This window comes from Melopsittacus undulatus, chromosome 2 (genome assembly GCF_012275295.1).
Source record: "Melopsittacus undulatus isolate bMelUnd1 chromosome 2, bMelUnd1.mat.Z, whole genome shotgun sequence".
Classification (NCBI taxonomy): Eukaryota; Metazoa; Chordata; class Aves; order Psittaciformes; family Psittaculidae; genus Melopsittacus; species Melopsittacus undulatus.
Genome location: NC_047528.1, coordinates 28,798 through 53,660, shown reverse-complemented (window position 1 = coordinate 53,660; position 24,863 = coordinate 28,798). Strand labels below are relative to the sequence as shown.

Here is a 24,863-nt window from a genome sequence, read left to right as displayed (position 1 = left end):
TGTTCCGTCCCTTGTTCCTTGGGAGCAGAGACCGACCCCCACCCCACTACAACCTTCTTTCAGGTAGTTGCAGAGAGCAATAAGATGCCTAAGACAAACCCAGGAAGAAAATCGTTCCCTTTTCACCATGGCCCTTCCCCTGCCTTCCCCCCAGAGATCTGTGCCCAGCATCCCTGGGCTCTGAGGACGGTGACCAAGGATGGCATCGCCCTGCGAAACCCATGGGAGCAACCGGAGGATGAAAACCTCCTGGTGGGGCTGCCGGCAGCGCTGGGGCAGCAGAACACAGCTCGTGAGCCGGGAGGCAGCTCCGCACCAGAACAAAGCTGGGGGCCGGAGCCAGGAGGGAGGCGGCGGGGCCAGGCGCGGGTGAAGCGGAGTTCAGGCCTCGGCAGCCGCGGCTCCTCCCAGCAGCAGCGCTGGGGCCTCGGCTCCCGTGAGCGAGCGCGCAGGAACGCGGCACCCGCGCCAAGGAGAGGGCCCGGCCGGGGGCTGCAGCAGCGGTCCTGGGGCAGGGATGCACCTGAACCAGCCCAGCACCAGGGACACTGAGGGACCGCACAGAGCAGGGCAGGGATGCACCTGAACCAGCCCAGCACCAGGAACACTGAGGGACCGCACAGAGCAGGGCAGGGATGCACCTGAACCAGCCCAGCACCAGGGACACTGAGGGACCGCACAGAGCAGGGCAGGGATGCACCTGAACCAGCCCAGCACCAGGGACACTGAGGGACCGCACAGAGCAGGGCAGGGATGCACCTGAACCAGCCCAGCACCAGGGACACTGAGGGACCGCACAGAGCAGGGCAGGGATGCACCTGAACCAGCCCAGCACCAGGGACACTGAGGGACCGCACAGAGCAGGGCAGGGATGCACCTGAACCAGCCCAGCACCAGGGACACTGAGGGACCGCACAGACCCTGACACCTAGAGTCCAGATGCCCCTGTTTGTAGACCCAGCCAGATGAGGAGTGAGAAGGAAGTCATGGTGAATTGTTCCTACAGTTCATAGAGCAAGTCCAGAGGCCACAGAGATGCTGTGAGGGCTGGAGCAGCTCTGCTCTGGAGCCAGGCTGAGAGCTGGGCTGGGGCAGCCTGGACAAGAGAAGGCTCCTGAAGGGGAGACCTCATGGCAGCTCCAGTGCCTAAAGGGGCTGCGGGAAAGCTGGAGAGGGGCTTGGGACAAGGGATGTAGGGACAGGCCAAGGGGAATGGCTTGAACCTGCCCAAGAGAGGGGAGACTGAGCTGAGCTCTGAGGCAGAAGCTGTTCCCTGGGAGGGTGCTGAGGCGCTGGCACAGGGTGCCCAGAGAAGCTGTGGCTGCCCCATCCCTGGCAGTGCTCAAGGCCAGGTTGGACACAGGGGCTTGGAGCAGCTGCTCCAGGGGAAGGGGTCCCTGCCCAAGGCAGGGGTTGGATGAGCTCTAAGGTTCCTTCCCACACAAACCATTCTAGGATTCTATGATTACGTCCTCTGTTGAATACCTACTTCTAATCACTGCTACTACCCCTGAGTCTGATTGTGTCCTTGTAAGACCAAAGCATGGTTCTCATAAACCTTCTGTACTGATACCGGGGGGGTGGACCAGGCAACCCATCCACTTCCTGGATAAAGCAGCTGCATTGTCAGAGTGTTTTCTGGCCTGTACTTTCCTGTTCTATTCTGTATGATCCCATTCCCCAACGGGAAATCCTTTGCCATGAGGGGATAAAGGCTGCATGGATGCATCCTGCTTTGCATATGGGACAGCAATCAACTCCTTGGTCTTGGAGGAGAGTGAGCCTCTGGGTCCTGCAGGCCATCCTGCTCACGTGCAAGACGAGGAGGCACAGGGCAGTGTAGGGTCAGTACTCCTGCCTGCCTTTTGGCCCTGTTAAGATGTGCTTGGCTGCAAGCATGCTATTTCTCTGGAACCTGCTGCAGCTGTGCACAGCACATGGAGCATTACTCTCCCTCTATGCCTTTTCCTCTCATTCTGCCTCCCACATGCTCCTGGCATAGTCTGGCCTTCACAGAGCCTCACACAGAGCCCACCCAACCCAGGGCAGCACTGGTGTACCCTATCACTGCATACTCTGTGAGCCATGACCAGGTCTGGCCTGCAACAGGCTGCTGCACCTCTGCCATGTACCATGGCACACCTCATCCCTACCTGCCTTTCATATGCTACACAGCTTCCTCATGCCCCACAACTCCTCATACAGATGTTCCCATGGGCACTAGGACTGGTACCTTTCTCTTACCACCCCTAGTGAATGATCCTTCCCCTTGCATTGCCAGGCTCCTCCACCACTCCCCATACAGGATACCCCTGGCTATAGAGCAGTGCCCCACAGTTCTGCTGTGCCTGTGCAGAGCCAGGTCCTGACCGTGGGCTGGAGAGCACGGCCTGGGCTTGAGGCACTCGGGCACTCCTCACACCTGCCTTCCCCTTGCAGGGCAGTGAGTGAGGCAGCACAGAGTGGCCTCAGCCTGCAAGCAGAGCCCTGGGCTGGGGCCAGCTGGAGATGGGGATTCTCCAACAGTGCAGGGTCAACTAAAATGTGGAATTCCTGGCTTCAGGGCACAGTGATAGCGAATTGTACAGACTCAGAAAGCAACCACCTGTGTTCACAGAGGAAAATTGCTAAAGGCTTTAAACTGAACAGCAGCAATGCTGGGCCAGGAAATCCCTGAGTTGAAGCTGCCAAGGAGGCAGCAGAACCTGAGAGAAGCCTCTGGATCACAGAGCCTGGGTCTCACAAAGAATTTCAGCTTCCCAGGCCAGGCAGGGTGACACACAGCTGTATCTGCTGTTCACGAGCAAGGCTGGGGATGCAGTAATCACTTGGCTGTAGTAACCATGCAGTAGTAGTGCTCAGGATCCTGGACCTCAAGCCAGACTTCAGCTTCTACAGGGAACAGGTAGGTGGGAGGGATCCCATGGGAGGCAGCTCTGAAGACTAAGGGAGCTCAGGAAAGAAGGCTTCAGGACAGACACTCCAGCAGAAGAACAGTCTATCCCAGTACTCAGGAAAAAAAGAGACATATCAGCAGATGGCCTTGGCTAAGCAGGGATCTTAGGGCTGAGCTGTAATGCAAAAGGACAGCATATGGGAGGTGTGCACAGAGGCACATTGCAAAACAGGAGTTTATAAACACTGCCCACGCATGCAGGGATGCTATCGGGAATGTCAAAATCCAACAGGGTTTGATACTTGCAAAGAAAATTGAGGGCGCTAAGAAGAGCCTCTGTCACTGCATTGGTGGGAAAAGGCTGAAGTGCCCATTTCGGAATGCAGTGGGTCATTGAGTGACAACAGACACAGATAAGACTGAGACACTTGATGCCTCCTCTCCGTCAGTCTTCACCAGGAAGGTCTGCCAGGCCTCCCTGCTTTTGAAAGGGTTCAGAGAACTGTCAGACAGGGATGAAGATTAAGTCAGGATTTCTGGACTAAATTTTATCCCTATGAATCCATGGGACCCAACAGGCTGCATCAACTGATGCTGACAGAAATGGACTCAAAGGGCTGCTCTTTTGAATATGGTGGGGATCATGTGAGATCCCTGACAACTGGAAGAAAGCAAATACTGCACCCCACCTTCAGAAAAGGCCAGCAGGATGATCTACACTCTTGTCTGCCACACATCGTCCCTGTGAGAACCATAGCACTAGTCTTCTTGGAGCATGTTTTTGGCCACATGGAGGAGCCTGGGAGGGGAACAGCCGGCACATATTGACCATCCTTCTTGCCTTCTGTGATGCAGTGATGGGGTCTGGGGTTGAAGGGATGATGGCTGGGGATGACAACTGCCTTGGCTTCTAGAAGGGTTTCGACACCTTCTCCCACAATCCTCCTATCCAAGGGTGGGTAAAGCCCAGGTCGGAGGGTTGGGCTCACAAAGTGGGGGTTCATGAGCTGTGTGCTCTGTCTGGCAGTGGGTGACAAGTGCAGCAGCACAGGGCCCAGCCCGAGGCCTCTCCTGCTCCACACCTTCAGCAATAAGCCAGTGCAGGAACAGAGTGCCCACTCGTGGAGGGTGGAGATGGAACCAGCCTGGAGGCGAAGTGGCTGACAGGCTCCAGGACAGGACTGCAAAGCCAGGGTCGGGCAGGAGGGAGGCGCAGCCTGACAGAACCTGCAGAGAACTCAGTGAGGACAATGCTGAGCTCTGCTCTGGGAAGCAGAACACCCCTGCACCAGGCCAGGATGCGCTCATCCTGTTCTCTTACCCTCTCCTGCGGCACTGCCTTGGCTTCACTGCTCCCCTGCACTAAGCCCAGGCTGATCCCTAGCACTTCCTGAACTTTTGTCTTGGGTGATTTCACAGTCCCAGCATGTGCAGGGTCCCTCTTTCATACAGCTCTTTGCACTCCTGGATCCTAGCAAGCATGCCTGTGCTGGCACAGTCTAAGTTCCCAGGTGATACATAGCCAAAGGGAGAAAACACTCATTCAGGAAGGGAGAAAGAAGCATGAATCAATCCGTTTCCCAAGGCCCATGAGACATCCACTGTATTTGGATCCACTGTATCTGGAACAAGTTTATATTAAGGCAAAAGACAGCAGTGGCCAGCAGGATCCTGTGCCCTTCAGGTTAATGTTTCTGTCCTAGTTCATTCTTGAGTCCTAAACAGATAGGTCAGCAATTTGAAGGTTACTGGGAAATAGGTTGTATGTTTGATTCTTGTTTCCTCCTTAAGTCAGACAAGGAAAATAAGAGAATACAAGAAAGAGCAAGTGACACACTGTGCAGCAGCACAAACCAAGAGCTTGGCTGCACAGGAAATCCTGATGGAGGGGAATTAAGATTTTGCTTACTAAATAAGTGAAGCAAGAGGAGGCAGAGGCAGGGGGAGGCCAGGGAGGATATGCCACTTCAGTGTGAGGGACAGCCTGAACCAGAAGTGGTTCAGATCCCGGTGCTGCTGAGGGAAGCAGACAACCTAGAGATCCAGTTGGAGGGCAGGAGTTGGAGGCTGATTCCAGGATCAGAAACCAGCAACAAAACTGTATTTCACTGAGACATTGCCAACAATGTCTAGCACAGGCTGTTGTTCACCAGCGCTGCAGCAGGCCCCAGAGCAGGACAGGGACAGGGGCCAAAGGCACTCAAATGCTGGCCGCTGCTGGGTGGGCAGTGAGCCCTTATAGACAATCCCAGCAAGATGTTTTGCACACTGGGAGCCTCTCTACAGCTACAGAAGTTGTCTGCAAGCACTAGAAAAAGGCTGACGATGTTCTCAAGTCTATATCCATGACAAACAGTGAATATTGAGAGACAGGATTAGCCAGATACGGTAAACTTAGGAGTATGAAGACAGTCTTGTGAATGCTTGTATGTACAAGGCAGGAGCATGCTAACTGAAAAACACACCACAGTGCAAAATGTTAACTTCAAATAGCTACAGTTCAGCACAATCACCATCTATGCTCCAGGGAGGAGGGCTGGGAAAGGCCTAAGGATGAGAGGCAGAGGGAAAAGGGACAGGACAGTAAATGCAAAAGGAACTGCACAGAGGTAGCATAAAGCTGGGAAATGCTATGGTTGATTTTGCATTAAAAATCATAGAATCATAAAACAATTTGGGTTGGACCTTTAGAGCTCATCTAGTCCATCACCTCTGCAATGAATAGGGACATCTTCAACCAGATCAGGTGGTTAAAGTAAGAGAAAATCTATTCCTTCCTACACTGGGTGCAAATGAAATGGCATGTTCACCTTGGGAGCCAAGACCGTGGTAAGGAACCCAAGGGATGAACTTGATGCTGTGTTTTGTCTTTGATAGGTATAGAAGAGGCTGCTACCACAGGCTGGGGGTAGGGCTCAAGGAATACACCTGGGACATTTTCTGCTGAAATCACTAAGTGATCACTGAAATGACATTAAAACATGTGTGTCTGCATTCAGTTCCCAGCTGGGTTTGGATCTAACAGGGGATGTCAAAGTCAAGAAGAAGGGCTCCTCTACATCCTAGGTAACAAAAGGAAGGCTAGGGAAGTTGTAAGCCCACAGGCAAAGCAGATGGGGGACACAGGACATGTAAAAGATCGGGGTACTTAATGCCTTCCTTCCCTCAGACTTTACTAGTAAGTCTGGGTTCCGGGAGTCCCAGAGGCTGAGGCAAGGAAGATGCTTCCTTGGTTGAAGAGGATCAGGTTAGTGAATTCTCAGGCAAACTGGACATACATAAGTCCACGGACCCTGATGAGATGCACCCACTAGTGCAAAGGGAGCTGGCAGATGTCATTGCAAGGCCACTCACAAGAATCTTTGCTCAAACATAATGCTTGGGAGAAGTGCCTGAAGACTGCAGGAAAGTAAATGTCACTCCTGTCTTCAAGAAGGGTAAGCAGGAGGACCCAGGTAATGACAGATCAGTCAGGCTCACCTCGGTAGGGAATATGAGGGAAAAGCTAACCCTGGAAACTGTTTCCATGCACATGAAGGACAAGAAAATCATCAGGAGTAGACTCCATGGCTTCACCCACCGGTGAACTTGATAAATGACTGGCCTGGAAGACGAAAGAAAAGCAGTGGCTATTGTCTACCTGGACTTCAGTAAGGCCTTTGACACTGACTCCCATCAACTACTCACAGATAATGAAGGAGCTGGATGAGCAGACAATGGGGTGGACTGAAAACTGGCTGAATGGGCTGGCCCAGAGAATGGTGGTCAGCAGCACAGCATCTGCTTGGAGGCCAGCAGCTAGAGGTGGAGCCCAGGGCTCAACACTGCGTCCAGTCCTGTTTAACATCCCATCAGTGATCTGCACGATGGGCCACAGTGCCCCCTCAGCACATCTGCTGATGACACCAACTGCGAGGAGTGACTGATAGGCTGCAGGGTTGTGCTGCCATCCTGAGCAACAGCAAACTGGGCAAACAGGAACCTGTTTCACAAGTTCAACAAGGGGAACTGCAAAGTCCTGCACCTGGGGAAGAGCAAACCCATGCAAGAGTCCATGCTGGGGGCCACCAAGTGAGAAAGCAGCTTGGCAAGAAAGGGCCTGAGCATCCTGGTGGACACCAAGTCAAGTATGAGCCAGGAGTGTGGCCTTGCTACAAAGAAGGTGAATGGAATCCTGGAGGACTCCTGCCAGGAAGCTGAGCGAGGTGAACCTTCCTTCTGCTCAGCACTGGGGAGGCCACAGATGGAGTGCGGGGTCCAGTGTTGGGCTCCCCAGTATAGGAGAAAGATGGACATACTGAAGAGAGTCCTGTGAAAGGTCACCAAGGTGATGAAGGGACTGGAGTGTTTCTGCTGTGAGGAGAGGCTGAGAGACCTGTGACTGTTCAGACCGGAGCAGAGAAGCTAGGGGAGGGATATCATCCATACATGAAAGAGGACAGCAAGAGGACAGGGCCAGGCTATTCCCAGTGCAACAGGCACAAACTGGAACCAGGAGCTTCCCTCTGAACATCACAAAGCCCTTTTTCACAGTGCAGGTGACCAAGCTCTGGCACAGGTTGCCAAGTGAGGTGGTGGAATCTCCATCCTCGGAGGTACTGAAAAGCTGCCTGGACATGGTTCTAGGCAACCACCTCTGGATGGCCCTGCTTGAGCAGGAAGGGCTGTGCCAGATTACCTCAAAAGGTCCCTTCCAAACTCAACCATTCTGGGATCTCCAGCCAAAGGCCCTCCTGAACCTCCCCATTTAGCTACAATCCTTCTGAGAGAGCTGACCTGCACCACAGTCCAGACAGCAAAGTGCAGCAGCATCTGCCTGCCCCTTCTTCCCTGCAGGTTTGGTGAGAAGACTTCACTTGTGTACCCTGTACCTACTCGTAGCATCTGGGCAGAAGAGCACTTCATGGGAGTGTGGTCTCCAAAGCAGAGTAGAAGTGGATGACAAAGAGCAGCAAAGATGGCTCAGGGTTAGGCAGAAAGAAACCAGAGCACCAGTCTTGGGGAGCTGTGGCTGCGGTGAGGGAAGAAGCCAAGTGTGCCTCTTCCCACTGCATGGAGAAACGGGGGAACAGAGGTGGGAATCGAGGCTTTGTTATCCCACACCCTCCTCCAAGTCCCTCAGCAAGACAGGAGGAACAAGTGGAGCCAAGGCATCACAAAGCTCTTTCCTTCCCCAGGGATGGGGATGGATGGAGAAGCACAGCCCCACTCCGGAATCCTCAGCTGTAGCAGTCAAGGCTTCTTATTCCCACAGACCCATCTAGAGAACAGCGTCAGAGCCCCCAACCACAGTCAACCTTTGTGCTCCCAGCCTCACTGCTGACCCTACCCAGCCCACGGCGTGGGGAGCGATGCAGAGCTCCTCAGCAGCTTGGGCCTCACGTCCTGGCCACCCTCCCTCCCCAGCTCCAGCGCGCAGTCAGCAGCAGGGAGCGCATCTGGAGCCCGGCCCTGGCTGGGGCTCTGCTCCGCACATGTTCCGCTGTGGCTTTGGCAAACATCTGGCTCTGGGCTCCCGCCCCTCCAGTGACGGCTCTCGGTGGGAGAGGAGGGGAGGCTGGCGCCAGTGTGGTCAGCGCTCCCACGCACGGCTCCCTCCCCCGGCGTGTGCCCGCCCCGCCTGGCACCGCCGCTGACCGGCAGCGGCCGCGGCTATTTCAGGAGCCGGGCCTGGCTCCGGGGCTGCCCCCGACCTCCAGCCTCGGCCCCGGGGGAGCGAGCGGGGTCAGGGCTCGGCCCCGGCCACGTCCCGCACGCGCGGCCGAGGCGGGGGTCGGACCCTCCGCGTCCGCGGGGAGCCGTCGGCGCTGCCGGCTCCGCACAGCCCAGCGGCTGCAGGGCAGGGTAACGGCCGCGGGCAGGGCTGCCCCAGCCGCACACCGCAAGGGATGGAGAACGGGGCAGCCGCTGCCGCCAGCACTGCTGGCAGATGGGGAGAAGCCCCCAGTTCTCCAGAGGGGCAGCAGTTTAATCACAGCCATTGGCACAGAGGCAGGACTGTGCAGGGCGAAGCTGGGAAATGGGCTGCAGGAGCCTGGGAGTGAGCGCTGCTCCTGAGAGCCCGAGAGTCGCTGAGCCGAGAGGCACTGAGGCACAGAAGGACAGGGAGCAAGGCTCAGACACGGGCACTGTGGGGCAGCAGGGCAGTGGAATGGGAGCTGCAACAGGGAGCTACAGGGCACTTGGACACGGAGCAGAGAGTGCTGGACTTTGGTAGCTGAGCAGGGCAGAAACCTGGCCCTCCACAGAGGAAGGCTGCTGAAGGTGGGGGGCTTGAGTAGGGCAGCAGCAGAGCAGGGTGCGAAGTGACAGGGTCAGGCCATGGTATCCTGGGGGGCACTGATGCTGAGGACTCCAACCCAGGGTGTTGGGCTGGGGTTTGCCTGTGCAGAGCTCATAGAGCAGATCTACACCATGAGATGGACACGGCTGGGCAAGACACACGGATGAGAGCGGGGCTCAGGGAAGCAGGAGGTGGCACGTGCCAGGGAGGGTGCCCAGGGGCAGGGAGCAGGAGGAGGCCGGAGTGCCCGTGTAGGTGAGCAAGGACTGTGGGAGCAAGAGGAGCTCCAAGGCCTGGCGCTGGAGCAGAGGTGAGGGAGAAGGGGCAGCTGTGAGGGGGCCGGGGCTGGCGCAGAGGAAGGAGGGAGCCATGGAGGGGCTGAGGGGAGGAGCGGAGCATGGGGGGAGCGGAGCGCGAGGGGCTGGGGCCTCTCGGCTGCAGTGGAAAAGCTGCTGCAGCTCCAGGGGAAATGCTACTTGAATTAATCATGGCGCTGGCTGCTGTGCCAAGCCCAGGAGGAGGCTGCTGGCAGCGCGAGGAAATAACTTTCACAGGAATTTGGAACAAACGCAGCTCTTCTGGCGGTAACAGCAGCATCACCTCCCCCACAGCCTCCCAGCGGCTCCCCCTGTCCCTGCTCCCCAGCAGCCTCACCCCTGGCTCCCTGCTTCTTTCTGAGGAGGGGGCTGCCTGATGGATGTCGTGCAAAGGCCTGAGAACAGGTTAGTGCCGAATCCCTCACCCCAAGGAAACGAATGCACACGTAACATCCTCCCCACACCTGGCCGCTCTCTTGGGCACCAAAGTCGGTCAGTGTTAGTCCTCTTGCTGTCCCAGTCCCCATGTGTGGCTATTCCTGGGTCCTCTCACATCTGCCCCCTCCAGTAGCAAACCCCAGTGCATCAGGATTATCTGTCAAGACTCACAGTGGATGTGGCCTAGTGTAGCCTACAGCACTTCATGCAGGTCTTCCTATCTGGGGCACAGCCCAAGAGACTGTTCCAGTGCTGTGCATGCGGCACAGCCAGTCCCACAGAACCACCACTTGGTACTCAAGCTTCAAAACTCATCAGGCACACCCTAAAAACACAAGGAGTCTATGGTAGGTGTGTTGCTTGTTCCCCAACAACTGTGTGTATAGATGCAGAGGATATACGTAAACCCTGGTTCCAAAATCATTAATATTGGATCTGTGCAAGAATCAATAATCCATGATCTCACCTCCGTCACATTTCTGTCAAATCGCCCTGTGCTTACAACATGGGTTTACACAGCTCTTTGTGCTTTATGCTGCCTGCCAGAGGACAGAAAATACTTGATTTAGCATGAAAAGTCAGAAAGGCCCAGAAAGGAGGTATCTGACCATGCACGCGGCTTAATGGTACAAAGTCTCTAAGTTTAAAACAAATGTAAGGCAACACCTGAATGTATACCAGAACACTGCTCCCCATCATGTAACCACAGCCTTAGAATGTAGTCTGATGACTCCATTAGCTCATGGTCACAGAGAGAAGAGTCAGTGACTGAGAAAACCAGCCAGGGGCTATCCTTTGCTCTTGTTTCCTGCTGATGTGATGTTCACCAGCTCTCTGGGCATCTTCTCCACTGGTTTTTCTCTCTCATCTCAGACTCAAACTGTGCATTTGCTATTTCCTTTTCTTACTGCTCATCCAGAGTCTGCTGCTGTGGAACCTGCCCTGTGATAAACACCAGCAATAAATAAAGATGTTATGAGTTTTTCGTTCTCAGGCCAGCAGCATGCTCTGCTCATCTCTGCACACCAAACACAGAGTGACGGGGCACAGAGGAGGGGGAGACTTCCAATGTTCCTCAAGTCTCTCTGATCATCCACATGGACTCCCCATTTCCCCATCGTTCTGTCCTGCTCACGGAGAGCAGACATCACCATCTCAATATAGACCTGGTCCTCACAGGTTGTTTTTGCTTAAAAACATGGCAGATGGAGAACTGAACCATTTGGTTCTGTGCTGACCTTGGAGGCTGTCCTGTGTCCTGCACATCACGCTGTCAGGATCTGCCCATGGCCTAAGCTCTCATGACCATCATGTGGGTCTTTAACGCCCAGGCCAGAATGAGCCTTGATGCCTTCAAGATGGAGTCAAGCGGGCACATTGCACACGAGCTCTGGGGTGGCTGACACAGCTGACATGGGTGACCCTGTGGGACGCGGTGCTGGCTGCTGGCCCTGTGGACCCTGACAGCACCTCTAAGCCCTCCTGTTCAGGGCAACAGAGGTGGACTTTAAAGGCTGGACTTGATGGTCCTTCACAGCCTGGTTGAGTCTGTGCTTCTATGCCCGCGGCTGAGGGGCGGCCACACTGGGCACATGTGCTGTGAGACGTGGGCTCCGTGCCCCGGCTCTGCCCAGCGCCCCGGGCTGGCTCGCTCCTGCTGCGGCCCGGTGCCGAGCCGGCAGCCTCGCAGCCTCCTTTCCCATCCTCTCCCGTTTCCCGGCTCAGAGGAAGCAGCAGCAGATGTGTGAGCTGTTTGCTTTGTGCCGAGGCCACGCGGGAGTTACCTGCGCTCGGCCGTTTCCAACCGAAACACAGGGGCTGAGCCAAGACCATCGAGATCCGGCCAAAGCCTCAGTCACCGCCGGGCCAGCACCTTCCCCTGCGCGGCTCCGGCCTCACCGTGGCCAGGCAGCTTCCGGTGCCATCCCCGTGGCCCCGCACCATGCCGGCTCCTCCGCAGGCCCCGCTCTGCTTCCCCTGCTCGCTCGCAGGCAGGAGCCCAGCCGCCATCTCCGATTGCATTTCCAGAACGGCTTCCCACCCGGCAAGCGGCACTGAGCAGGAAGGCACGGAGGAGAGAGGGGGGCCTCCCTTCGGGGGCTGCCGCAGCCAAGACGTCCCTGCACACGCCTGGGGCCTCCGTGCTTCTCCACTAAACCCACCCCTCACCCCTTCCCCATCTCTGCCCCTAGCCCTGTCCCTGTCTCCATCCCCCCCACCTCAGACATGTGCACAGACCAAACCCATGTCGTCCTCCACCCAAATCTGCCTCGTCTCTCACCCACTGCTTCTGCCCAGAATTCCCCCCAGTCCCACTCTGACCCATCCTCTACCCCGCAGATCTGCCCCATCCTGCACTCGCCCCTGCCCCATGTTCCCTCTCTATTCTGGCCTTTGCTCCCACCCAGTTCCTTCTTCTCCCACACTCTTATCCCATGCCCTGCACTCACCCATTTCACAAGCCCCTCTCCAGCACTCCCATCCCATCAGTCCCCTCCATTGACACACCCTACATGTCCCACACTCACCAGCCCACCATGCCCCAGCAGTGCACCCACAGCACACCCACAGACTGGTTTGTCTCACCAGCTCCCCTTCCTCCTTCAGGCACATCTCCCAGAACAGGCTGCAGGAACTCATCTTGCCTTGTCCCATGGATTCCTGCTCCCCCACACACCCTCCTCCTAGCCCCATAGGCACTGCTCACCACTGTGTCCCAGAGCTCCTCACAGCCCCAGCCAGACACCCAGCACCACACCACCCCAGCCCAGAAGTGCCCAAACCTCACTGATGCCTGGCCCACCAGGCAGCCTGAGGGTGCCTAGGCTGCACCACTGCAGTGGCTCCCCAGGCCAGCCCCAAGCCCTGTGCCCAGCCTGGCTGCATCCCGGCCTCCAGCTGCCCCCACACTGGGGCCCAAGCTGCCATTGAAATGGCAAATGCAGGAACAGACCAGAGACAAATACAAATGTCACCATTGGCACAGCTCAGGATCACAGAACCTGTGGAGGGGGAGGATCTCCCCAGGCTTTGCCTCAGACCATAGAGCTGATGCAGCACGTGCCTCACCTCGGATCCTTAAACAGGGGAAGTTCAGGTTGGATCTCAGGCAGAAGCTGTTCCCTGGGAGGGTGCTGAGGCGCTGGCACAGGGTGCCCAGAGAAGCTGTGGCTGCCCCATCCCTGGCAGTGCTCAAGGCCAGGCTGGACACAGGGGCTTGGAGCAGCTGCTCCAGTGGAAGGGGTCCCTGCCCAAGGCAGGGCTTGGAACTGAATGAGCTTTAAGGTTTTCCTAATTCTATCTCTCAGGTCCTGTTTCCAATGTAATAGAACTGTACCAGCTGTGCAGAAACAGTGCCAGTGTTCACAACCAGCCTTACAAACACTGATGAACCCGGGCTGCAACCTCACAGGGTGGAGAGAGAACACAGCAGCTTCCCAGATGTCTCGCCCATATTCCTGAGCACCATTTGGAGTGGCCTGGCTTGCAAGGCAACTCCTTACTTGTGCAAGCCAGGCCTGGCACAGTGAGCCCCAGCCTTAGGTGAGGTCACCCCCGTGCTTTGCACAAACGACATCCTTGAGGTGTGCCCAGAGCATCAGTGATGCCACCCGGTACTCGCATGCATAAGGGGTGTAACAGTGCTCTGCTCCACTCCTGAGCACACAGATCTCTGTTCCAGCGTTCCTCATGCAACTATTGCCCATCTAAGCCATGACAACTGCACCACAGAGCCCTCAGTGGCAGGTCCCCCATCCCAAGCCTATCGCAGCCCTGGCAGTGCTCTCCTCAAGCTTAGCTCCTGACAGTTGCACCTACCTGTAAGAAGCAGGTCCCAACAGGGGTGTTCTCCTTCAGGGACATGTTGTAGAAGTTATTCCTGAACACTGGCTCGTTGTCATTGACATCCTGGAGGGCCACACGCACCACAGCTGAGGAGGAGAGGGGAGGGGTTCCCCTGTCTGTGGCCAGCACTGTGAGCTGAGGCTGAGGATCCTTCTCATAATCCAGTGGGGCAGCAGTGGTGATGATCCCTGTTGCAGGGTCAATGGCAAACCAGCTGGAGTGGACATCCTGGCCATGCACAATACTGTACCGCACCTCCCCATTGGGACCCTGGTCCTTGTCACGAGCTGTCACCTGCAGCACAAAACTGCCTGGGTACACAACCTCAGGGATGCTCTGTTTGTACTCCTGCTGGTCAAAGAGTGGAGGGTTGTCGTTGATATCCATCACTTGCAGCACAAAGGCTGATTCTGCCCGGAGAGGAGGAGTTCCTGAGTCAGTAGCTGTCACTCGCAAATCGTAGGAGTCTCTTTCTTCCCGATCCAGAAGCTGGTCCACACAGATCAGGTAGATGATATTGTCCTTGGTAGTGAGGGCAAATTTGCCATCCCCTCCCTCCAGTGTGACGTTGACATTGGAGTACTCACCATAGTCTGGGTCAGAAACAGAGATGCGTGCCACATACTGGCCAGGCTGGGCTCCCTCGGAGATCTGTGGGGAGCCATCCTCACTCAGGAAGATGATAGTCATGGTGGGCTGGTTGTCATTGTAGTCACGCACATGAATAGTGACAAAGGCTGTAGTGACCTCAGGATGGACAGCCTTGTCCCTTGCCTGTACCACCAGCTCGTGCACTTTCCTTACTTCGTAGTCCAGACCCTTGTTGAGCTTGATGACTCCAGTCCGGGAGTCAATGGTGAAGTACTGGTCAGGATCGCTCTGCCGACGGTTGATCTCATAAATCACATCCCCATTGTCACCTTCATCTGCATCAGAGGCAAAGACCTGCAGGATGCTGCTGCCAGGTTTCAAATTCTCTGAGATGAGAGTGTGATAGCGGCTCTGGTTAAAGCTAGGAGCATTGTCATTGATGTCCTGGATGGACACATCCAGCGTCATCTGCGTGCTCCGGGGGGGAGAGCCACCATCGTAGGCTTCCAACAGCAGCGAATATGATGAACGGTTCTCCCGATCCAAGACGTTGCTGACTACCAGGTCCAAATAAAGGACCCCGTTGGGTCCTCGACGTGTCTCCAGGCGGAAGGCCTGCCCCACATTGTCTCCCTTTATCACATAGCCCTGTGTATTGAGTAGGCCGCTGTCAGCATCAAAGGCTGGGTCCAAGGGAAATCTGCTGCCAATGGGTGTGTGCTCTGGGATCTGGAAGGTGCTGTGTTGTCTGGGAAAGGCTGGAGCATGGTCATTGATGTCATTCACTTGGATGTTCACTTCTACTGTGATGCCCTCTGGGGTAACAGCAATGAAGCTGTAGTGGTCTCGAGTCTCTCGGTCTAAGACACGAGCTGTTTTGATGATACCGGTGTTCTCATCTATCTCCAAATCAGTGGTGACACCACTGCCCTCCTGTGCAGAGATGAAATACATGTAGGCACTGGTTCCTGGAGGCAGGCCAGCACTGATGTCCCCAATGATGGTGCCAGCTGGCTGCTCCTCATCTATTTGTAGATCCAGGGTGCCCAGGACAGCAGAGCCTTTCCCTGCTCTCAGGCCTCCAAGAATTAGCAGCTCCAGCAGAAGCATGGCTGACCCCTTCATCTGTTCCATTGCTAGTGACTTGCAGAGCAGAGGGTGGCTTGATCTCCTTTAATCCTGCATGGAATGCAGACCAGAAGATGCTGGTTAAGAAAGAGCAGCAAAGGAAGGACAGGGATAAAAACAGTGAGGAGGGAAAGCCTGTCACGTATGTGCCACCCCATTGCTCTGTATCACCTACCCCCTTGCAAGGGCTGAATGTGAAAATGTGTCAGAGCAGAGGGTGCCCAGAGTGACGGCCTGGGACAACACCAGGTCAGACCTGGTCAGCCAAGCAGGTCACACCTGAAGGCTGCTGAGGTTAACAGCTGGAAGCCCATCACACAGGCTGTTCTTCCCAGACACCTGCCCACTGGCAACACCGGGGCAGGATGTTCCTGTGCCTTTAACAGCTGAATGCTCCCTGTGAGGCTGGAGCTGACTGCAAGGGGACAGAGATCTGGGGACAAACAGCAGCCCTAGCACCTCTCCACCCAGAAAAAAGCTGGTCTTAAGCTGGGAGAAAGCTCAAGAAGCAACCACGTTGAGACACCACCCCCAGCCACCACCAGTAACATGCCTTTCAGCACCACAGATCCACATGCCAAAAAAACCATGAAGGGCAAATCTGGTGTTCCTGGGAGGCAGCAGCTAAACTGGAGCGGGCTTACTTCCAGTGAACAGTAAATCAGAGTGGCTGTATTGCAGAGGATGTAACCAAAGCTGGGAATGCCCAGGACAAAATCAGACAGGGCCCATTGTTTGGCCTGGCACAGAGATCTGTGGATGCCCTGAGCGGGTACCATGGAGGGTGGTGGCACTGCAGCAGGAACGCAGCAGCTGCTCTGGATCCCTCCCGGTCCCACACCCTCCACTGCTCACTCTCCTCCTTTGTCTCCTCACTGCTCCTGGCTCGTTCTGGCTCCTTCACTTCATTTCCCCCTGCCGTAGCTTCATTTCACTGCAGCAGTGGGGGAGGGACGAGCAGAGAGAAGCAGCTCCCTGCAGCCACCCCAGTGCTGGACATGCTGGACACGCTGGGTACACTCCCAGTGCTCACAGGCTGTCAGCCCCCGAGGCTCTGCCCGCCCTCCCCAGGAGCAGCACCAGGGATCCGGTGAACAACACCAGCCCCAGCGCTGCTTGCAGCCCCCGGCAAGCGAGGCTCAGTGGTCTGCGGGGATGGCGGCAGCATGAGCTCACACTTGGACTCTCTTGAAAGTGTTTGCTGCTGGTCCCATAACCACACTCAGGAGCCGCTCATGGCAGAGGCAGGACGGCAGGAACCTCCCTGTCTTGGACGATGGAGGTGGCTGACATTGCCTATTTTGGGGACTAAGATTGTCAGCCCTTGATCAAAAGAACCCTACAGCACTGTTAACCCTTTCCAGGGGACACAGGATGATTATTCCTGGGCTCTCTTTCCTACCTCAGGTCAGCTGCTTCGATTGGTTTTCCTTGTGGAAATCCTGGGTTAGCAACAGAAAGAAAAAGTATTACAAAGTGTTTTCTGCATTACAGAAGTGTTTGTTTGCTTCAGTGGGCATCCAGTGTCTGAGGTCTGTGGCAAGTGAGAGCACACACTCTTCTTGTACCTGGCATGTATGAATACTCCCTATCTCTCAGGAGCAGAAGTCAAAAGAAGATAACTTTTATCACCATGGGCTGTGAGCGGTGTCTGCACGAGCTCAGTGGACCCAGCCAGGTCTGTGTCTCTGCTGGAGACAGTTAAATGTCCCCAGCTGGACGGGTAACAGCACACATCCAGAACAGGTAGTGCTGGAGAACGGGCTCCAAGTTTGCTTCTGTGATGAAATTGCACCACCCTAACTGTGCCCTAGCTGCTCAGGTCATAGGAAGGTGCTGGGCAGAGGGTTTAAAGCCTTGACAGAAGGTCAGACAAAAACTAAATTCAAAGGAGAGTAGGAAAGCAGCTAGAGGGGCAAGGCTTCCTGTGGCAATCTCAGTGGCTGAGGAGAGGATGAAGCTGAAAGATTTCGGGTAGTGCCTGGAACAAATCAGGGCACAGGTACAAGGAAACCCCCACGTGGTTTGATGAGTGATGTGGCTCTTGAGAAGCAGAAGGGAGTGCAGCAAGGACAGCTTCCCACAGGGAGGGCAGAAACCTGGAAAGCTTAATTTGGGGAGTGTGAGAAGCAGCTGAGAGCACTGTGGCAACAGGGATTTGAAATTAGGGTCCTTGGGGTAGGGAACCAGTGATATGTGCTCAAGGCCAGGTTGGAAGAGGCCTGGAGCAAGCTGCTCTAGTGGAAGGTGTCCCTGCCTGTGGCCGGGGGTTGGAACTGGAGGAGCTTTGAGGTCCCTTCCAACCCAAACCAGTCTGTGAATCTGTGATAAAAGTCTGTGCAAACTTCTCCATTTCCATCCTCCCCAGACACAAGTAGGTTGTTTCAGAGCCTAGCTACCTCTCTGCTAAGAGATGCAGCCGCCAGGGTTGCAGCCACTGGTGGCAGCCCCCTGCTCCTGTGAAGGCTGCAGGCTGGGGTCACAGAGGAAGGCAGCAGTGACCTCAGTGAATGCAGAGTCACCACATCCCAACAGCTGCTTCCAATTAGCAGAGAGCTCAGCACTGGCTGAAGTGGTCCAGGCCCAGGCTGTGTAATGTGAGCGGGCGGCCCCGTCCTCGCTGTCCCTCCCACCCCCGGCACTAAGTCTCTGCGTCAGAAATGGCAGCAGAATCCTCTGAAGGAAACTGCTGTGGCAGAACCTGTCCAGAGAGGTGCCTGAGGTCCACAGCCATGGTAAGGAAGTTGACAAGAATGGCAGCTGAAATGGCATGAGTTGCACCATCAGCATCTCCCAGCCTAGAGCTGATGGTCTGGGGCACCAGGAGAGCCCAGTTTGCATCAGGGCACCAGGAGAGCCCAGCTTACACCAGGACATCAGGAGGGCCCAGCTAAGCCTACACTTAGCACACAAACCACATATGGGAAAACAAAACAAACAAAAAAAGGATCTGGAATCACAGAGGGACCAGCATACATCCCTGCTTGCCAGTGGTACCTCTCATCTCATGGCAGCCCTAGCAGGCCCACAGTGGCCCCAGAAGAGAAGCTGGAAAGATGGCACCCACTGTGCATGCCACAAACAGATGTCAGAATGCTTGCTGTGCAAATGCTCCATCAAAGCTGCAGATGCTGCTGATGCCATATCCAAAGTCTCACATGAGAGGCCATGAGTCATGTAATGATGTTTTTTTGAGACTCCAGTCCAGTTGAGGAAGGATGCAGAAACCCATTTAATCTTTGCTGAGCACCAGTTACTGACCTGGAACATGCTTTTCCCTTCTACATTCACAGAGATCTCTCTCTCAAGAGTTTCACATTATCACCTCTCAGAGCCAGCCACAGCCCAGGCTTGCCTGCAGTCCAGCCTTAGGCTAACAACTCTTCTTCAGCCTTTACTCTCTGCCACTACCTACAGACACCCTTTCCATGCCTCCTAGCCCTTCCACCACCACACACCTGGGCCTTCAGGACCAGCACCCTATTGTTCACTTCCAGCCCAGCCACATGGCCTCGTTTCCCTCTGATACCAGCTCTGAACAGTGACCAGCCTTCCATGAGGTGACCATGCTCTCAGTTAAGCTCCACTGCATACCTGCACATCCCATTTCTGTGCCACACCAGAGCTTCCTGCCTGTTGTCCTGCCTCTGGAAACACTCCCCCCTCAAAGGACACTAATAAAATCTCCTCACGCATTAGCCAGTTCCCACATTCCTGCCCACACGCATCTGACCTGGCCCCTACCACACCATGTGCCCATCTCAGAGATGCCGCAGGGCCGTGTCTGTGCCGTGTCCACGGGTGCCCCAGGCTGTCAGGGGTCTCCTTCCCCCAGAGCTCCCGGACCTCTCTCTCCCCCCGGTCCCCCCGGCGCCTGGGGCTTCCCAGCCGCCCCAGGCACAGCCCTGTCCCGGGCACATCCCCATCCCCGACGTTGCGCTCAGTGAACTCTCGGTGCCGCAGCTCTGCCAGCCCCGGTCCCCTCCGCTCGGCTCCACAGCCCCCCACTGGCGCCTCCGCGGCTCCTCCGAGCTCCCGCCCCGCGGCAGGGCTTCCCCTGCGGCCACCCCCGCGGCAGCACCGGTCCCGCACCCTCCCCGTCCCTCTCCTCCGCTGCCAGCGCCGGCCCCGCTGCCGTCGCGCCGCGGGCGAGGCCGGTCCGGCCGCGGATCCCTGGTGCTGCGCCGCCGCGGGCGCGTCCCCCCCGCCCCCCCGCTCCATTGTCTGCGCTGCGGAGGCAGAACAAAGCGGCCGGTCCCGGTCCTGGTTCTGTTCCAGTGCTGGTCCCGGTCCCGCTCCCAGTCCCGGGCCTCGGCCTCGTCTCGGTCCCGGTCCCGTTCGGTCCGGCCCGGCCCGCCTTGCGGCGATGCCGCTGTGCGGAGCACCGGGCGAGGGCGCGGGGCAGCCGGAGCGGATCGGTGCCCGGCGCTGGCACTTACACCGCGCGTCCCGCGCTGGCTGCGCTCACATCCCGCAGAATCCGGCTCCGCCGAGACGTCCCGCAGCCGCTCCGGTGTCCCGGTGTTCTGGTGCCACGCTCGCTTCGGTACCGCCGGCCGCTCCGGTATCCCCAGCGCCGCGGAGCGCTCTTTTGCCGCGGCCACCCCGATGTGTCGGTGCTACCCGGTGCCGCAGCCGCCCCGGTCGCCCCGCGGAGCGCTCGGCTTCGGGTCGGCGCTGGCTCGGCGCGGACGCTCCTGCTGAAACCCGACCCAGCGCCGCCCTCAGCCCCCCGCTCCCCCCGCTCCCCCCATCCCCGCCCCGCCACCGGAGCGCGCCGGGGGAGCGCGGCCTCCGAGCGGCCCCGGGCTGGGGTCCGGGGCGGTGGGATCCCGTGGCGGGACACGAAGGGTCCGCGGAGCAGCGTCGGAGGGAATGGCTGGAGCCGGGGTAAAGAGGGATGGGGAGAAAGCAACGGGCGCCAGGAGCCCGGGGAAAGGGGAAGGGATAGGCAGGAGAGATGGCAGGGCAGTGTTGGAATGGGACACGGCAAGTAGAGGGCTGGGCAGGAGATGGAGGGGGGCTGTGTGTGACAATGGGGGCACTGGGGCCACGGTCGCAGAAGCACAACCCGTTCTCTGCTCTCTGTTCCTTCCTATGCAGAGAGCCCAGAGTCCAAGTACCTGTAACCTGTAACATGCCAGCACCTTGGCTCACATCAGGGCATCCAGTGTCCATGTGGAAGGTACTATCTCATCTGTAGTGCCTGCAGTGCAAGTGGTTGGGTCTCACCAGTCTATGATGAGTCAAACCAAGACTGTGGTGAGTGATAGTTGAAGCTTCTGCACCAGTGGCTCCTGCTTGGCTCAGCCTGGCCGCTTGAACTGTTTTTTCCTGCTCCAGCCAGGACAGGTCCCAGAAGTACTGGTGTGTGGATTGGGGGCCACTCTGCTTCCAGGCCAATAATCACTGCTGGACCTTCTTTTATTCTAGCTTCTTAGTAGAGAAGCTGCCATTGACTACTGGCTATGACAGTCCATTGCTAAGATCTGTACTATAAGGACCACAGCTCAATCTGCTTCCTCAAGAAAAAGTCTAGGTTCTTCCATTAGTGACAACCAATTCAAACAGAGAATACGGACAGGCTGGATCAATGGGCCAACACCAGTGGTATGAAATTCAATAAGGCAAAGTGCTGGGTCCTGAACAACCCCATGAAATGCTCCAGGAGTGGGGAAGAATAGCTGGAAAACTGCTCATGGAAAAGGACCTATACTGAAGTGTTGATTGACAGAGCTGAACATGAGCAGCTTGTGCTCAGGCAGCCAGAAGCCACCAGCATCTTGGCCTGTACCAGCACCAGTGCGGCAGCAGGGCCAGGGCAGGGATTGTGCCCCTGTGCTGGGCACTGGTGAGGCTGCACCTCAAATCCTGTGTTCAGTTCTGGGCCCCTCACTCCAAGAGAGACCTTGAGGTGCTGGAGCGGGGCCAGAGAAGGGCAATGGAGCTGGTGCAGGGCCTGGAGCACAAGGGTGATGGGGAATGGCTGAGGGACCTGGCAGGGGGGTTGGCCTGGAGATAAGGAGGATCAGGGGAGATGTACTGCAACCTTTCAATGCTTAAAGGTGGCTTATAAGAAAGATGAGCAGGACTTTTTAACAGGGCCTGTAGCAATAGGATAAAGAGTAATGGATTTAAACTAAAGGAGAACAGATTCAGACTAGATAAAAGAATGTTTTACAGTGAGGGTGGGTTACAGGGTGCCCAGAGAAGCTGTGGCTGCCCCATCTCTGGCAGTGTTCAAGGCCAGGTTGCATGTGGCTTGGAGCAATTTGATCTGGTTCAAGATGTCTCTGTTTGTTGTGGGTGCTTGGACTAGATGACCTTTAAAGGTCTCTTCAACCTTCCAACTTATAACCTGAGGATGTATGGGCTGAAGGAACTGAGCAGTAGGTGAAAACTGGCTGCACCTCTGGGCTCAAAGGGTAGTTGCAAATGAGGCAAACAACTTCCTGCACTACACAGGAGAAGGGTGAGCAGCAAATGAAGGGAAATAACTATCCCCTCAAGCTGGGAGGTGGTGAAGTCACCCTGAAATCCAGTGTATATTCCTGGCCCTGCTATTAATGAGGAATACGGAAAAACTGTAGCAGATAGGTAAGGGCCAGGCACACATGACAGGTTTATAAAGAGGCACTGAAGAAGCTGGACTTGCTCAGGCTGGTGATGAGTAGCTTAAGGGGCTTCTTAATGGCATCTTACTGCTACTTTAGGATATGTTAAAAAGATGATGGCACCAATAGAACAGGAACAGTGGGTACAATTACAGCCTGGGAGATTCAGAGTGAACATTTGGGGAGGTGTTCTTCACCCTGGAAAAGGCTACCCACAGAGGCTGATCTGACCTAGTGTTATTGCCAGTGTGTCTTCAAATGAAAGGTTGGACTATGTGTTCCAGACACCCCTTTTAACAAGAAGGGCTGTCCACAGTGAATCTGTGAATTTCATTCCATTTCTGCTATGCCACTCCTTAATAATAGCTTTTTACTTTTATGATGCTCTGGGCATGCTCTATACTCACGATGTCTCTTTATTTGTGTCACTGAGAAGCACTTTCAGTGTATTTTGGTTTTCCCTTTGAGATCTTCACTGGAAGAAGTTCAACAGGTGAGCTCCAAACCTGACCCTACCCACACCACGTGTCTGTTTGAGCACAAACTTTTCAGGTTTCTGCTCATTTCCCCCCCAGTCTTCTACATCTTACAGTTTTCGTATCAATTTATCTCTTCTCATTTGAATAAGTAATTTCTCATGTGCCACTGTAGCACTGCAGTTCAGATACTGACCAAGCTTCTTTCCTGGCCCCTCAAAAATCACTTCTAAAGAAAGCTGTCTAATGTGCACTCTAGCAAACCTGCTGCATTTGATCACATTTGCCAGTTATTGTCATGCTTTCAAATCATCATTTCCCTTTAAAATCTGCCCTGAATCCTTCATACTACTGCAAGCAATCTGCATTTTCCAGGGACATTCACTTCACTCCTCCTTTCTTCAGTAACCTGTGATGTTTGTCATTCTTCAGCCCCAGGCACTGCCCCAGATCATTAAACAGCCCTCCTCTCAGGCTTGCAGCTTGTACACAAGTCTTGTTTCTATTTAGGGATGAAAATCATAGAATCATAGAACCATAGAACAGTTAGGGTTGGAAAGGACCTTAAGATCATCCAGTTCCAACCCCTGCCATGGGCAGGGACACCTCACACTAAACCGTATCACCCAAGGCTTCATCCAATCTGGTCTTGCACTGCCAGGGATGGAGCATTCACAGCTTCCCTGGGCAACCCATTCCAGTGCCTCACCACCCTTACAGTAAAGAATTTCTTCCTTATATCCAATCTAAACCTCTGCTGTTTAAGTTTTAACCCGTTACCCCTTTTCCCAGTAAATACAATTTACTATATATTCTTGATCCCCCTTGGCAAAAGAGGGGTGAATAGCCCCTTACCATGTGCTTGGCCTTCAGAGAGATCTTCAACAGTCTTTCTGACCTTTGAAGCTGTATGTGGACTGATAGAAAAATGTAAGTTAGCCTATACCTTCTAAGAGCAACTAAGATACAGAAACAAGAGCAGAAATCTGCTATTCAGCTGTTTAGGGCAGAAGGTTACTTACGGGTAGTAGTAAATGTTGGGACAGGACTGCCATATCATGCCTTTCAATAGAAATTAATAACATGGAGACCAGAGTGTGGAGGAGGGGGCACATTGTGAAGGTGAGTCTGGATTCATCAGTGCTATGGTGAACTTGAGAAATGGAAACAATGTAGGAGCCAGTGAAACCAGCAAAGGGAGTCAGTAGTGACTGGAGCACAGCTGGGAGGCAGCACAGAAAACACACTCTCTGCATACTTTGTGTCGTCCTAGAGCTACAGTCAAAAGCTGCACTGTAATGAGATGTTGTGCTCTCTCTCCTGTTGTTCTTCTGCCACAATGACCCTGATCCAGGAGTCAAGCACATCCCCACCCTGACTGGACTCTCCATGTTCTCACCCTCATCCATAGCAGGTGGGAAATGGTCTGTCAGTTTAGCACCTTCCTGCTAGACGGCAGGCTGCTCCTGATCCAGACAGGCGCAACTAGCAGGGAGCTCGGCCCTAAGTTGCTCGCAGGCTTCCACGCTTGCAGGCTGAAGCCTAGCTCAAAAGTCCCAAACAGGAAATCCTTCTGGGATGTATTTAGGCTCTGATTCCCGGACATTCACAGCAAGCAAAGGCTTCCTGCATTCAGAATGAAGGTTAAAAATAAAAGAAGGCAGGCACCTGCTAGGAACATCCATGGCTGGGAGTAGGAGAAGGAAGCACAGCTCTCCCTGAGACAGGAATAAGGGCTTTTGGGTGAGATCCCAAGTTTGCCTCTGCCATTTGGAATGCCCTTGAAAGCCATGAAATATAAAGGAGTTGCAAAAACATTTCATCTGAGAAATGGGGCTTTGCAGCTGTGTACTCAAAGCCTGGTCAAAGGAAATACTGCTGAAGGTAATCTGACTTAGATTTGAACTTTACAGTGGAAGAGCTCTGCATCTCCTGCTTGTCAGGATGGACACAAAGCTCCTGTCACATAAAGGTCCTGCAACAGGCACGTTTCTGTGTTACAGGGTTTGTTCATGAGCAGCCTGGAGCCCTGAATGCCAGATCATCTCCCTGTGCTGCATGTGGTGGGCAGTTAGGGTACAGCATGTTGAGTTTTTGTCTTATCTTTACCTTGGAAATGTGCTGAAGCTTAGGAGTGTTGGAAGCAGCTGGACTGAGTAGTGGTCTTAGCATCACACTACATTATGCCTGAAAGAAGGATGCTGAGCCATCACCTTCCCTTGCTACCCATCTTTCTCATGGTAGCCTGGTAAGGACTCCCCACAGCCTATTTTC

The 24,863-nt window shown here is 55.2% G+C and overlaps 1 protein-coding gene across 1 annotated transcript in view; it reads right to left on the bottom strand.

Annotated features, from left to right (window-relative positions):
* The window catches only part of DCHS1 (dachsous cadherin-related 1), a 48,552-nt gene extending 28,390 nt beyond the window's left edge, over positions 1-20,162 (bottom strand). The window contains exons 1-2 of the mRNA XM_034073312.1: positions 19,939-20,162; positions 13,754-15,550 (exon numbers count right to left, since the gene is read on the bottom strand). Of these exons, the coding sequence (XP_033929203.1) occupies positions 13,754-15,505 (1,752 nt within the window). The 5' untranslated portion in view covers positions 15,506-15,550; positions 19,939-20,162. The remainder of the gene's footprint in view (positions 1-13,753; positions 15,551-19,938) is intronic.
* Positions 20,163-24,863: the final 4,701 nt, after the last annotated feature.